This window comes from Acomys russatus, chromosome 20 (genome assembly GCF_903995435.1).
Source record: "Acomys russatus chromosome 20, mAcoRus1.1, whole genome shotgun sequence".
Taxonomy (NCBI): domain Eukaryota; kingdom Metazoa; phylum Chordata; class Mammalia; order Rodentia; family Muridae; genus Acomys; species Acomys russatus.
Genome location: NC_067156.1, coordinates 14,409,031 through 14,425,755, shown reverse-complemented (window position 1 = coordinate 14,425,755; position 16,725 = coordinate 14,409,031). Strand labels below are relative to the sequence as shown.

The 16,725-nt window shown below is 40.7% G+C and overlaps 1 protein-coding gene across 1 annotated transcript in view; it reads right to left on the bottom strand.

The window, feature by feature from the left end:
* Positions 1-16,725, bottom strand: part of Kiaa1328 (KIAA1328 ortholog) — a 244,380-nt gene that overhangs the window by 200,611 nt on the left and 27,044 nt on the right. Inside the window, exon 6 of the mRNA XM_051163627.1 lies at positions 8,827-8,942. Coding sequence (XP_051019584.1) covers positions 8,827-8,942 — 116 coding nt within the window. The remainder of the gene's footprint in view (positions 1-8,826; positions 8,943-16,725) is intronic.

Here is a 16,725-nt window from a genome sequence, read left to right as displayed (position 1 = left end):
TCTAGACGGAGTGATGAGAGTTGTAGGGAAGAGTGGGGGGATAGAAGGTCCGGGAGGGAGCAGGAACTCCATAGGCAGATAAGGCCTGAGGATCTGGACAAAAGGGGGCCTGCACAAAATGATACAGCAGCCAAGGACAATGCATGCAGAGAACCAAGACCCCTTGTTCAGATGTAGCCAATGGACTGCCAATTCTCCAAGAGAGGGGAGGGGGGCTGCTGCTGCATCTCAAACATGCACTCTTGTGCCCATGATTTAGTCACTGTCCCTTGGCAAGATGGCCTAATGGTCACACAGAGGAAGGAGATGCAGGTTACCTGATAAGACCTAATAGGCTGTTGCCAGACAGTTGGGGTAGGAAGACTCCCCTCTCAGAGTTCTAGGGGAGGGGAATAAGCAAAGAAGGAGGGTGGGTGGGAATGGGAAGATAAAAGGGAGGGGATAACAATTGGGATGCAAAGTGAATAAATTATAACAAAATATAAACTAAAAAAGAATTTAGCATAATGGAGAGAGTAGGCTTTGGAGTCAAAGTCACTTTTGGCTCTGTAACATGCTATTCCAGGCCAGGAGGATAAAAGCATCTGCTTACTTAACTCCATCAGGCCGTCACAAAAAAGACAAACTATGAGAAAGTGTTCAGTCCATGACAAGAACAAACAAAAGTAAAATGTTAACTGACAGAAGTACTAAAATGAACAGAAGCCAACACAGGGTCTTTTTCACACCTCAAAATCAAGAAACCTGTGACATAAGTGCTCCTTTAATACCAAGGTCTGTGCACTGTATCTAGGTGGATAGCGTTCTAGACTACTGGGCATCGCAGTTCTCATTGTTTTTAAAAGTTTTCCTGTCATCTCTGTCAGCTTCAATATTCTCACTGTAGCTCATTTGCTACATTTAATTTTTTGTTTCTATGTTGTGAGGGGATGAAATGTTCAGATAGCAAGCAATGAACTTATTACCCATATGGCAGCCTCAGGAACTCTCTCAGACAGAAAGTGTACACATAGCTGAGCAGAGTAGCTGAGGAGGAGTTTTTTAAAAAAATATATTTCCTGGATTAGTTTCAGAAAACGTAAGTGTACAGGTTGCTTGCTACAATAATTTATCCAATACAAGGTCAACTGAAATGAAATCAAGTTTACCAGAAAAGTTAATATAATTATCTTATTTTCTACAAATATTTGGTATCAATTCGTTCCGCCCTGTAGTAGCTAAATACTTTTAAGAGAAAATAATCTTGTTTATCTACTTGTATTGGGGATTGAATCTAGGACCTTGTATAAACTACACTAACACTCCGTCCACTGAGCTATATGACTAGTGCTGGTGTGCGAGTGATTCAACCAGTCTGCCCTAAGGGGCCTTCAGTGTCCTGACAACATTCTATTATCATCACTTGTATTAGGTGCACCAGATGTGTGGAAGGTAAGGCCCCACCCACCTACCCCCAGTGTGCTCTCTCTCCTTCTCTGTCTCTCTCTCCTCCACCACCACCCCCCCGTCTCTGTCATGGCATACACCCCCTTTCTCTCCCTCCCTGCCCTCTTTTTCTCCTAGAATAAACTTCTTTATACCAACTATGTTGCGTGATGGACAAACTGGACACCCAGATAGTTAATGTCTCACATTGTTGAAAACAAAGTGAGGTCAGTCTCTCCCTTGTTTTTCCTCCACAGTAAAAAAGCCCTCATTTCTGTACCTGATGGCCAGACTGCCTCTGCCTGTGTTGACATAGAGACCCCAGGAACCTGGGACAACTGCCTAGGGAGAATATAGACTAGTCTCTGTCATTTTAATTGATACATAGGCTCATTTAGATTACAATTTATCCTTTTCAGGTCTCTGATGACATTGACAGCTGAGCTAATGGTAGCTTGCCAGCTAGAGAACAGGCAAATCGCTCCTTACCCCACGGTAATCCACCATGTGAGTTACTGGTCAATTCATTAGCTGGTTAAAACTACTAGGTCCTAGATCTCTTATTTAAAAAGGCAAAGAGGTTTGCAGTGCTCACAGAACTCATGTTAAGACAAATACGCTTCAGATGCCTTCTCAGTCCTCTTCATGTGTGAAAATCCGCCCTTAAGTCCCATTCTCCTAGCTGCTACCACTAGGTCTAGACACAGTCTAACTTGTTACCAGACTTAAAAATCAGGTATCAGATGTAACTTTTTTCTATTCCTTCAGCCAAAAGAAGTTACTTTACAGTGGCTGACCCCAGCAATCTCACCTATGTCTCATGGTAAATAATATTATAGAAAGAAAGATGTAAAGCTAAAGGCACAGCAGCTTAAGTTGTGAGGCCCTAAGAAAGTATTTGAGTGTCTACAAAAGTGATTCATATAAAAAAATTGGAAAATAATTCCGATTTCTTTCTGTTGCTATGGTACTGTTGTATTAAAACTGTTCAGAGCTTAGACATTAATCAGTGGAGCTCTGGTTTATTAATCTAACTCTAATAAAACATTTCACTATATGATCCACTATTATAGTTCCAACCTCAAAATTTTAAAATTCCTTTGGTCTGGCTTTTAAGTATAGACTTAAAAATGTTTCTCATTGAGAGACATATATGTAGATAGATAGATAGATAGATAGACAGACAGAGATAGGTATGTACACATACACACACATACACACGTGCACACACACACACACACACACACACACACACACACACACACACACACAGAGTCTTCTGAATAGAAGGAAGAAGCCCCTCTTCCATGATGTGTAGTCACACTGGACATCGAGATCCAATGAGCTTTTGCCCTTCTAGTTCATGAAAGGCTTTGGCCTTCCCTGAGCTTACCTTAAAGAGTGTTCATGCTGTTAGCACAAAATCATTTCCAAAGCTTCTACTAGGCTATGACACAAAGATGTGTGTCTGCTGACTCTGTCTACAATGTGTATTTCACTGAAGATTACAATGGTGATGCTAACATTTTTAAAACTTTTCTTCTTTGTAAACTTGAAAAGGATTCTTATAAGCTATAAGAAATCCACCAAAATCCACCTCTTAAGTTTAATGGACTCCAGATATGTGCTGCTAATCAACAGCCTAAGTTTCCCACCTTTTCACTATTTCAGAGGGAGGGATTCCTCCCCCTTCGCAGGCTTTGGGACTTGCTCCCCCAACTACTAAAGCCACGGATCCAAAAGTTTTAAATGTACACCTAAGAAATGTTATCCTTAACCTACCTAACTTTGTTTTCTGCCCATATATGTTTCAGTATCCCATCAAGTCCGTATGTTTCCCGCATCCAGGAAAGTGCCAAAGCAGCTACCCACAGGTGTTCCAGTCTAACCTCGCAGACTACTTCAGCTGGGCCTGTAGTTTCCTAGCTGCAGATGGTCTCACAGATCTTGGACAGCAAGTAAAACAGCCTGTTCTTCCTGAACATGGCCAACATTTCAGCTTTTTGTCCCACCCCCATCCCTGCCTCCAATAGCAACACCCCAATGTCAGCAGGAGTCAGCCATAAATGAACATGCTGTCTCTTATCCGTTTGTTATGAACAAAAGGCTGGGATGCTGTGTTTCAGACCTGGGACAAGCAGCTCCAGATACTTCCAGCCTCAGGCCCTCCCTGCTGCAGGGCACAGCTGCATACTTTGCCCTCTAGCCTGAACTTGGCAGCCCAGGGCTTGGTTTTTTCCCACCTTTACTACATAATTTGGACACTGTGGTGCTCTTGCTCCTCTTTGTCTCCCTTTCCCTCTCCCTCTAGCCCAAGAAAAAACATCTTCCAGATGGTGAATGGTTTAGAGAACAACAGAGCAACCAGTAACCGCCAGTTTTCCTCCTGGAGTGAGGTTGTTTCCCCACATCAACAGGAAGAACATCTGTCTGTTAACTCTGACATATAGTGACTTTCATTAACAGTATACAATAATGTTAAGGCCCCAAACCTACCAATCATCCCCTCCCTCATGCTATCAGTAGTGCTCACAAGAGAAATTTCACCTTTTAGTCAGTGCCTACTACAAAACCTGGTCAGATTCTTTATAGACATGATAAAAAAAAACAAAAAAAAAAAAACAACAAAAAAAAACTACCATTCAAATTCCAACAAGCCTGCAAAGGAGGCATCATTAGATATAAAAAGAGACTCATAGGTTCAGTAACTATTTAGGGTGGAGATATGGCTCAGTGGGGGACAGGTGCTGGGAAACAGCTCGGTTTCTAAAGTGTTTGTTGGGTGGCACTACAGACTGAGTTCAGATCTCTAGCATGCTTGTCAATGGCACTATAATCCTAGTCTTGGGTAGGTGGAGACAGGCAAACTCCTGCGCTCACTGGCCAGCTTGTCTAGGCAAATCTAGCTCCAGATTCAGTGAGACTCTGTTCCAAAACAGAAGGTGGACAGTGATTAAGGAAAACACCTGACTTCTACCTGTGGTGCCCGACATATATGAGCATGTGTACATGGACAAATACACCACATGCACAGGTGCAGCACACACACTCACAGGCACACAGGAGTGGGAGTGAGGACAATATTACACCACATGCACAGGTGCAGCACACACACTCACACGCACACAGGAGTGGGAGTGAGGACAATATTACACCACATGCACAGGTGCAGCACACACACTCACACGCACACAGGAGTGGGAGTGAGAACAATATTACACCACATGCACAGGTGCAGCACACACACTCACACGCACACAGGAGTGGGAGTGAGGACAATATTACACCACATGCACAGGTGCAGCACACACACTCACACGCACACAGGAGTGGGAGTGAGGACAATATTACACCACATGCACAGGTGCAGCACACACACTCACAGGCACACAGGAGTGGAAGTGAGGACAATATTACACCACATGCACAGGTGCAGCACACACACTCACACGCACACAGGAGTGGGAGTGAGGACAATATTACACCACATGCACAGGTGCAGCACACACACTCACACGCACACAGGAGTGGGAGTGAGAACAATATTACACCACATGCACAGGTGCAGCACACACACTCACACGCACACAGGAGTGGGAGTGAGGACAATATTACACCACATGCACAGGTGCAGCACACACACTCACACGCACACAGGAATGGGAGTGAGGACAATATTACACCACATGCACAGGTGCAGCACAAACACTCACACGCACACAGGGTCGGGGTGTGGACAATATTAGTCAGCAACTTTCTTTTGTAGTCAACAAAAAATAGGGATGCTGTTACTATAGCAGGCACCGGGCTTCAGAGGTTTTCTGTCACCCCTCCGTTCACAGTGACGCTATCAGACATCAGACTTCACTTTTCTTGTACAAGCTTTCACTAGAGCCATCAATCTGAGTCATTCTCTAGAAATATGAGTTCAAATATTAACTTTTCTAATGCATACATCCATTGTAGCTTATAACATCCAAATGCCTACATGTTTCAGAATTAGAGTTGTTGGGAAGTTTTCTCTTTAAGTATCAGATTCTTCTTTCACACAGACAGAGGCAGGCAAAGTTCCACAGGGTTCAAAAGACCATGCAACACTGAAAATGCACTTAAGACAGAGTATTTCTTTGTTCAAAGACTAAAAATTATCAAGAATTTTTATGTTTTAATAAACTCATTTTCTACTTTTTAAAAATCCTATCACAAGCTCAATCCTTATACAAGCATATAAAATAACTTTCTTTTCCACTAAGAGATTAGGCTGTATAGTTTATCAGTTATTAGACAAAAAAAAAAAAAAAAAAAAACAACAACAACAACAAAAAACCTAATTTGGTATAGCATACCTTAAAAATGCCCCAAATCACAATTCCTTGGTATAGTGCCTCACACAGGAATAAACATTAAAATGAACTAAGATTATCTGACTCAATGGAGATGAGCCTAGACCATTCATGTGTGATAGGAAAATGTATCTGTAGTTAAAATTATATTGTTTTAAATTACAGGCTCATTTTATGTTTCCAAGTTTCATAGAGTTTTATGTACTGTAAAACCATCTGTGTTAACCTCTGACAGTTATTCTCTTAAGGAGATTTGTACCTGTATAATGTACTTGTTACAAAAATCCCAAGTATCAATATTTATGTTTTTCTTTTCCCTTTTTGACAATAAACTTCTATAAACATGACTTATCATTTGTGAGTTAAAATGCCTTAAAGGGATTACATCAACTAATCCATTTTAGTTGTTGCTAAAACCCGAAATTTCAAAATTCAACAGACCTGCGTCGTTCTCTTCTTCTGTGGAGGACCAGAAAATTAGTACTTTACGCTAAGGGAACTCAGGCTCTTTGTTGCGACTATCTGTGGAAGTTGAAGCACAAAAGTCACCACGGCAAACGCTAAGGGTCACAACTCAATTGAGTTGCTATCGCACTGGCTTTGACCTACAGGAGTAATGTGTTGAGTCGAGAGCCAAGTCTTGGAGGAAACACTAAATACTGTGCCACCGCAATACACCTGGGCTATCTTAACGCTTTGCTTTCCAGACGAAACCATTCATGGACATGATGACTTTATACAGTTTCAGCACTGAACAACATCAGCCTGCACAGAACACTAATGTCACTACCAACTAAAATTATATGCTACCTTCCTGGAAAGCTATTTAAGTTTCCAAGTATCATGGGACACAAACATGGACTTGCTATGGCTGCCCAATCTTAAATATTTTAATACCAATCCCTCTTATCTTCTTTCCACAACTTACCCTGATGCCACTGGATGCTGTACATCTTTCTTATCCCAGAAAGGTCAAAATATCAACACTTTCTCTATACGTAAAAAATGAGTTCTATATCCCCTCCTTTTGCTAGCAGAGTTGGAGGCGAACTTCCATCTCCTCTCACTGCTTACTACACTATGCAAGTCAGATGAGCTGCATGCTTACCCTCTCGGCCTCCCTTGTGTGATAGCAAAGCCATGTAACATCAACAATATCATAAAAGACTAGCAGGTAAGTACACGGGAGGACAGCAGAGAATGTTCTTTTATTTCTTTTTTAAATGGAGAGGACATACAGTTGCCAAGACCTCCAGTCCTTTTTCTTCCTGTCCTAATTCAAATGTGGTCCTTAGAAGATAGAACTGTAGAGCTGTGAACACTGATAACTTTAAACCCCCAAATCAATGCCAGAGGTCATCTTTGTCTAGTTCTTATTATGTGAAAACCAGACCCTTTAAATGAAAATTTAATTCAATCCCTAAATTACTATTTCTTGAAAATAAGAGCCAAAGTGTGTTGTGAATTTTCAGTAAATACCATTTTTGTGACAGAGAAAAGCAACAGAACATGGTCTCGGTGCTGAGGGCTGGCATTCTAACAACAGTGAAGTGGGAACAAACCCAAGATGATTATCCACATGCTATAGCAGAGAGACAGAGAGAGAGGGAGAGAGGGAGGGAGAGAGTGAGAGAAAGAGAGAGAGAGAGAGAGAGAGAGAGAGAAAAGAGAAGAGGAGAGAGAGAGAGGGAGAGATGGAGAGACAGAGACAGAGATACAGACAGAAAGGAGACAAGAGACAAAGAGAAATAAACCAAGAGACAATAGTCAAAGAGAGAACAAAAAAAGCTAATTTTTAAAATTTTTCACTATTGTGGAGTCAATAACCCTTATAATGGTCTACTCTACAAATCAAATATAAAAATTCCTTATTAATTTTCTATTATGTGCTCCCATTATGTGAAAAACAGAAGGTCAGAATTCATTTTTTAGAGTTACAGTTTTGTGATTTTCAAGCTAGTCAATTTATCTTTGATTAGATTTCTCTAATATTTTTAAATGCATGATTATTGTCAATGCAAAACCATGTCTGTTACTTGCAGAATCTTTGAAATAATAACCATCAAATTAGTAATGATATTGACAATAAGGACAATGGTTCTTTCGAGCATTCACGTACTAGTGTGCTGGCAGATCCATCATATTCTGTTTAGCTGTTTCTCTCTCAAATACGTCATTATGTAATCTACCTATCCAAAAGAAAGTCCATAAATATGGCTATTTTAATTCACATGTCCCTCTAAGTAAAAAAAAAAAAACGCTGAATTTAAACATGTTTGTTTTGGGGCTAGAGATATGGGGAAGAGCTTACTGCTCTTCCAGAGGTACTTAACACTGACACGAGGGGGATCCTTTCTCTGTTCTCCATGGGCACGTGCCCTCACACACATAATTTAAACAAAAAAAAAATTTTTTAAAGATGTTTTTACTTTATTTTTATACAAACAATGCAGTATGTATTTGGGTACATGTACACACACACACACACACACACACACATACACACACACACACACACACACACACACACACACCACTCCAATTCTAAACTGCAGAGCTCTCTGCTCCATGCCATTGCTTGTTGGTTTTATTTATCAACTACAGCACCTACATATTCTGTAAGCTGGTGTTCTGACTTGCAGATTTTTATTTTTCATTCTAGTGTTTATAACAGAGTAGGATTTCTTTGGGCTGTTAAAGCTTTACCTAGGAAGGAATCTAGATATGAGGAGGTTAAGCCTCCATTACAGTAGTAGGACAGAATTTAATAAAAAGACCCAACATTTTGTGGTAATGCCCAAATTTCCTGTCTGTTTTAGTTGACAAATCTGTGCTTCCCAGCACATAACAGGAGCAGAACAGCTGGGCGGCCTTATCAAGCACAAAGGGACCAGCAGCACATGCTGTTAAGTGTCTTTCTGATTGCCTAGAAATGGCAGCACATGCAGATTTATTCCGTTATAAATTAGAACAATTATATCTCTGGGTTTTACAGTTTCTTCATACAAGAAGTCAGATTTGCTGGACATAAAAATGAAAGAAACTTTCAAAAGGATATCTTCCCTTTCTTTGATGATCAGCTCATTCTGCTCTTCTAACTGCCGAATCTTCTTCTCAAAGGACTCCTGTTCAGTTTTCAATCGTTCCTCTGTCACTTCCTTTTCTTCACTCACTCTAAAAGAAATATCAAAACAATGAAGAAAAAAAACAGAAGTCCATCAGAATGAAGCCACATGCCTAAAGCTGCAGTGTACACAAACTGTATTTCTGCAAAGGCACAGAGGAGTCTTAGGGAGATTTGGTGTTTTCAGTTTATTTTCTCATTAAACACTCTTCCTCAACTTTGCAACATTCATGCTCCAGATTTTAAAAGGTATATACAAGAAAACATTTATAATCATGGTCTATATGTTTCAATGAAGCAGTAACAGACCACAAAGTCACAATAAAAGATCTCACAGAGTAGACAATAGGTTAGTCAACAAAGCCGTAATCTAAATGAAGAGAACAACTGGATTGGCACCATAAAGAGGATGGTGTATATCCAGTGCTAGCTTGTTAATTCTTGGGAAAGAAAAAAATAGCTTGTGCATAAAATATTTACCACCATTATCACTTATTGACTCTACAGATGACATTCCCAAAACATTCATAAACTGTCCTCTCAACATTAAAAGAGCCTTTGAGTTAAGTGACAGGACTAATAATAATGGTGCCAGAAGAAATGAACTCCTCTTCAAGTCTTGTATTTTACTTTAAATATTACTGCCTATTGTATATTTCTCCGTAATATAATCTTATCTGTTTTAATATCAAAAGCCCTCTGTGGTGGCCTGAATAAGAATGGCCCCCACAGGTGTATATATTTGAATGCTTAGTCATCAGGGAGTGGTACTATTTGAAAAGGATTAGGAAGTGTTGCTTCATTGGGGTAGAAGTGGCCTTACTGAAGGAAATGTGTCACTGGGGGTGTTCAAAAGCCCACACCAGGCCAAGTGTCTCTCTGCCTGTGGATTAGAACGTAGTTCTCAGCCTCAGCTCAAGTGCCATGTGTGCTGCCATGCTTCTGTCATGATGATGATGGACTAAACCTCTGAAACTATAAGCAAGTTCTCAATGAAATGCTTTCTCTTCAAGTGGTTGCCTTGGAGAAAGGGAGGAAGAGTGGATCTAGGGGAGGAAGTAGGGAATGGGAGGAGTGGAGGTAGGGGAAACTGTGGTCGGGATGTAATGCATGTAAAGAAGAAAAAGAAAAAGAAGTTAAAAAATTTAGAAATACTTTTTTTAAAAGAGCCTTGGTCATGGTGTCTCTTCACAGCAATATAACAATGATTAAAACATCCTCTCATAGTCACATGTATCAATATTTTTAATAGAACTAAGATTTTATAGAGACCACTATGGCTTTGAATATGTCTAGTATTCTGTTGGATACTCTAAGAATGAACAATAGGACAATTAGGAAGGATTAAATATGTAAATCATATTGACAAGAATATGGTTTGAGATACATTCTCTGGTCCCTGGGGATTCTGCCAAAACAAGTGGGAGACCAAGCTTTCTCCTTCCTGTAGACTCTCTTAGCCTTCCTTTTCAGCCCATTCCCTTTCCTCTGTGTCAGCCTCCAGTAGAAGGACACACTGAACCTCGGGCCCCCAGATGCCACACTGGACATAGACTCTGGGAGGCAATTTTCACTTTCCTCTTGTCCTCTATAACAATCTCACCAGCCTCACCCAACCCCTGCAGTGGTCTGCATGCAAGGGCCTTTCCTTCCACCCTACCTCCATTCCCTGGAGACTCCAAGAACGTTAGTGTGGACCCATCTCTCCTCCTTCCTATAGACTCCCCTCAAGCCCTCCCATTTCACTCATCCCCATCCCTTTGGGCCAGGCCCAATACCTAGAAACACTTTCTACCTGGGACTACCGGTGATCACACCAGGCAGGGACTCTGTAGGTGATTAATTCCATCCTTCCTGTTCTCCATTCTCACCCTCAACCTAACAACAATCTGCTTACAGGTGCCCATCCTCCCCCTCAACTCCATTCAACTATAATTCTTGGTTCAGACTCAGGATAACCCTAGACCTTTTATCCCTGTGTTTCCAGATTATTCTCTATCTTGCTACAATTTAACAGGAGACTCCTTTCCCACCACAACTCCAACTCCCTAAGGATCATACATCTTGGTGTGGATAGGATAGCCTTTGCTCTTTCCTGAAGCCATTCTCAGTATTTTTACCTATCCCACATCTATACCTCTATGCCACCCACTGACTTGCAGTAGTACTGTCTACCAGGCAACACACAGCCACCACACTTTCCTAAGAGAGGGCAACAGAAACCAGGGAAAAGAACACCCATCATCAAAGATAAGAATAGATATTAACCCCGTGCAGGTGACTATTATGTCAACTTGACACAAGTTAGAGTCATATGAAAGAAAGGAATCTCAATTGAGAAAATGCTTCCATAAGATCCAGCTATACAGTCAGATGTGGTGGCGCACACCTTTAATCCCAGCACTTGGGAGGCAGAGGCAGGCAGACTGCTGTACAAGGCGAGTTCAGGACAGCCATGGCTACACAGAGAAACCCTGTCTCAGAAAAAAAAAGATGCAGCTATAGGGCATTTTCTTAATTAGTGATTGATGCCAGAGGGCCCACTGTGGGTGGTGCCTTCCCTGAGCTAGTGGTCCTGGTGGTCTATAAGAAAGCAGGCTAAGCAAGCCATGATGAGCAAGCCAACAAGCAACACTCCTTCATGGCTTCTCCATCAGCTTCCACTTTCAAATTCCTATCCTGTTTTAATTCCTGTCCTGACTTTTCTGGGTTTTTTATTCACTTTATATCCCAAATGTATTCACCTCCTTTCTCTCCTCCTGGTCCCACCTTCTCTCTCTCTTCCCCCTATCCTCTTCCCCTACTCCTCAGAAAAGGGAAATCCCCTACTAACCCACCCAAGCACATTAAGTCACATCAGGACTGAATGTATCATCTTCCACTGAAGCCAGACAATGCAGTCCCACCAAGGGGTCATAATCAGAAAACAGGCAACAGAGTCCATGTCAGAGACAGCCCCCACTGCTCTTACGAAAGGACCCACATGAAGAGTAAGATGGCCATCAGCTACATATGTGTAGGAGGCTAGGTTCAGTCTATGCATGGGCCTTGGTTGGTGCTTTAGTCTCCATAAGCCCCCGTGGGCCTGGATTATTTGCCTCTGTTGGTCTTCTTGTGGAGCTCTTGTCTCCTGCAGGTCTTTCTATTCCCCACCCTCCTCCCTTCTATAAGGCTCCCCATAATCCATGAGTCTCAGCATCTGTTTCAATCTGGTGCTGAGTGGAGCCTCTCAGAGGACAGCTATGCTAGGCTCCTGTCTGCAAGTATAGCAGAGTATCACTAATAGTGACATAGGTTGGCTCTCTTCCACAGTGTGGGTCTCAGGTTGGACTAGGGATTGATTGAACATTCCCTCAATCTCTGCTCTATCTTTATCCTTGCAAATCTTGTAGGCAAGGGTACACTTTCAATGATTAACAATGACGTATAAGTGTAAGCCATATAAACTCTCTCCTCCCCAAGCTGCTTTCATCATGGTGTTTCATCATAACAATAGTAACCCTAACTAAGTCAAAAACCTAGAAATACCTCACTCATCCTAACCCCAGATGCCTATATACAGGTACAAAACCACAAATATCAACAGCCAGAACCATATGCCTCCACCAGAAAGAAGCCAGTAACTCTACTACAGTAAGCCCAGAGAGATGCAATATAAATAATAAACACAAGACAAGGACTTCAAAACATGTATTATGAATAAGTTTAAGAACCATGAAAAGGATATTAATAAACCCTGTAATGAAGTTTATTAAAAACAAAAACAAATAGTGGGATGAAATGATGAAAACAGTCCGAGACATGAAAGTAGAACGATAATCACTAAAGAATATCCAAATGGAGACTAAACTGAAAATGAAAAATTTAGGAAGTCAAACAAAAACCTCAGAGGTAAGCCTCATCAACAGAGTGCAAGACAATAAAAAGAGAATCTCAGGTGTAGACGATAAGGTGGAGGAAATGGATATCTCAGTCAAACAAAATGTTAAACCTGAAATAACCCAGTCACAGAATATGGAGAAAATCTGGGATACTGCAAAGAGACTAAATTTACATAGAATAGAGGAAGGAGAAGAAACCCACGTAAAAGATACAGTAAATACTTTCTTTCTTAAATTTTATTAATTTATTCAGATTACAACTTAATTGTTATACCATCACTTGTATCCTCCCGTTCTTCCCTCCTGCCTTCACCCTATTCCTTTCCCCTAGGTCTATGACCAAGGGGGACCTCCTCCCCCACTATATGGTCATAGGCTATCAAGTCTCATCTTGGTAGCCTGCTTATTCTTTCTTTGAGTGCCATCAGGCCTCCCCACCAAGAGGAGGTGGTCAAATATGGGGCACCAGAGTTCATGTCAGACTCAGTCCCTGCTCTCCACATAACTGTGGAGAATGTCCTGTCCATTGGGTAGATCAGAATAGGGGTTCGATGTTTACAATTGTATTGTCCTTGGTTAGTGCAAAAGTTTGAGCAGACGCCCCTGGAGCCCTGATCCACCCATCACGATGTTCTTCTTGCAGGTTTCTAGGTCCCTCTGGGTCCTTCTATTTCCCCATCTCCTATATTTGTCCCAGTGGGATGTCCTCACATCTGGCCAATCCCCTGGTAAGTGAAGACTTTCATGGGACATGCCTTTTGGGCTAGTGCCCAGTTATAAGTGAGTATATACCATGTGAGTCTTTCTGCTTCTGGGTTAACTCACTCAGTATATTTTCAAAAAGATCACAAAAGAAAATTTCCCTCATCTAAAGAAGAGGGTGCCTATCAATATACAAGAAGAATAGAGAACACTAAATAGACTGGACCAAAAAAGAAATTTCCACAAAATATGATAATCAAAATACTAAACATACAAGACAAAGAACATTAAAAGCTGAAAGGGGAAAAGACCAAGTAACTTATAAAGGCAGACATGTTAGAATGACACACTCCACTTTTCAACAGATGTTCTACAAACTAAGAAACCACAGATGCCATCATAGACTATTATACCAGCAAAACTTTCATTCACAATAGATGGGGAAAGACATTTGACAATAAACCCAAACACAAGCAATATGTATATAGAAATCCAGAACTACAGTAGGCACTAGAAGGAAAACTTAACTTGAAAAGGTTAGCCACACCCAAGAAAACACAAAAAACAAGATCAGACAAGCAAATCAAGAGATGGAAAAAACCAACACAGAAATATAATAAAAATCAACAAACACTGCTCATTGTTAATTCTCAACACAACGGGTCTTAATTTCTGAATTTAAAAAAAGGTGGATTCAACAAGAGGATCCATCCTGCTGCGTCCAAGAAACAAACCTTATCATTCAGGATAGACATCATCTCAGAGTGAAAGGATGAAAAAATATATTCAACCAAGTGGACCCAAGAAGCAAGCAGGGGTCATAGATTATTTGATCCCAAGTGGCCAGCCTTAAACAAATATACATACAATAAATACTAAATGAATTTATATGTGTGTGTAACATTAATAAAGAAAAGATCATAAATTTGAGAGAGAATGGGAGATACAGAAGTTGAAAGAATGGAAATGATAAAAACACAGTATTCCTATATGAAATTCTCAAAAAAAAAAAAAGATTAAAAAGCACAATGACAAATACACATTATGAAAAGAAAGTAAAGTTGTATTTATTCATAGTTGTCATGATATGTATGTAGATCTTTTTTAAAATCTACAAAGGAAAATACAAGCCCTGTACAATAAATAACAATAATTGATAGAAAGACCAGGAGTTTTTAGGACACTCTCAGCTATATAGTGAGTTTCAGGCCAGTCTGAGCTACAAGACCTCATCTATGAAAAAACAAAGGGGCTGGACAGAGGACTCAGCAGTCAAAAGTGCCCGCTGCTCTTTCTGAAGACCCAATTTCAGTTCCTAGAACCTATATCAGGCAGCTCACAGCTAAGGCTCTAGATCAGTGGTTCACAACCGGTGGGTCATGACCACTTTGGGGTCGCATATCAAATATTTACATTATGGCTTATAAAATAGTAAAATTACAGTTATGAAGTAGCAACAAAATAACTTTATGGTTAGGAGTCACCACTAGAGAGGAACTGTATATTAAAGGGTCACAGCATCCGGAAGGCTGAGAACCACTGCTGTAGATCCTGAAGATCCAATGCCTTCTTCTGGCCTCTTTTAGCATCTATATGCATGTGGCACACATACACAGACACACACATATGCATAAATAAAAGTTAAAAAAAATAACCCACATAAACAAATATGAAACTTTATGTGCTTGTTCATCTGTAAGTATAGGAAAGGCACTTGTTAAAGCCAATCTTCCATAATAAAACAACTCAGTAACCTAGTACTTTAAGAACTATTCCTCCAATCCAATAAAGAGCATCTGTGAAGAATTCCAAGCTATCTACCTATAAGGATAGACAAAAAGAACAATTTGTTTCTGTCCTTGTACTTCCAGAACAAGACAAGACTGTCAACTGCAACTCCATTGGAAACTGACTGGAGGTTAATGCAAGAAAAGAAAATACATACAGGCCAGAAAGAAACAAAAGTTTTATGTGTCGGAGACATTATTCTATAAGAAACATTAAGGAAGCAACAGAAAATACACTAAAATAAGCTATTAAAAAAGTTCTTACTATGATAAATCCCAGTCTTTAAATATAACCCAGTTATCCCTCTGGCCTGGTACTCATGTCCTGTTGCCACATTTAGAGCTAATGCAGAAATATCACACCTAAGATCAGGTAACAGAAGAGATGCTGACTTCTGTAATGCTGACTGTTGCAAATTCTGATGGAAGCCAGGGGCTAAGTAAATGCTGACATTGTGAACGTTCTTCTTCTTGATGTTTATTGTAAACTGGAGAGGAGAAAGGTCAACTGAACAAAGATCATTAAGTTACAATGAGCAATTCAATGATTTCAAACATTGTTAACCTTTACATACACATGCACACACACATACACACACACACACACACACACACACACACACACACACACACACACACACATGGAGCCATGGAGGGAGGGAGGTAAACTTTTTTTTTAATTCTTCTGAGTGCATTTTTTAAAAAATTTTTATTATTAATTTATTCTTGTTACATCTCAATGGTTATCCCATCCCTTGTATCCTCCCATTCTTCCCTCCCTCCCCTTTTCCCCTTAATCCCCTCCCCTATGACTGTTCCTGAGGGGGATTACCTCCCCCTGTATATGCTCATAGGGTATCAAGTCTCTTCTCAGTAACCTGCTGTCCTTCCTCTGAGTGCCACCAGGTCTCCCCCTCCAGGGGACATGGTCAAATATGAGGCACCAGAGTACGTGAGAAAGTCATATCACACTCTCCACTCAACTGTGGAGACTTCTGACCATTGGCTAGATCTGGGTAGGGGCTTAAACTTTACCGCCTGTATTGTCCTTGGCTGGTGCCTTAGTTTGAGCAGGACCCCTGGGCCCAAATCTGCCTATCATAATGTTCTACTTGTAGGTTTCTAGAACCCTCTGGATCCTTCTACTTTGCCATTCTTCCATGCTTCTCTCATCTAGAGTCCCAATAGGATGTCCTCCCCTCTGTCCCAGTTTCCTGGTAAGTGAAGACTTTCGTGGGACATGCCCCTTGGGCTAGAATGCAGATATAAGTGAGTATATACCATTTAAGTCTTTCTGCTTCTGGGTTAACTCACTCATTATGATAATTTCTAGCTCAATCCATTTATCCACAAATTTCGGGAATTCCTTGTTTTTAATAGCTGAGTAGTATTCCATAGTGTATATGTACCACAGTTTCTTTATCCGTTCTTCTACTGAGGGACACTTAGGCTGTTTCCATGTT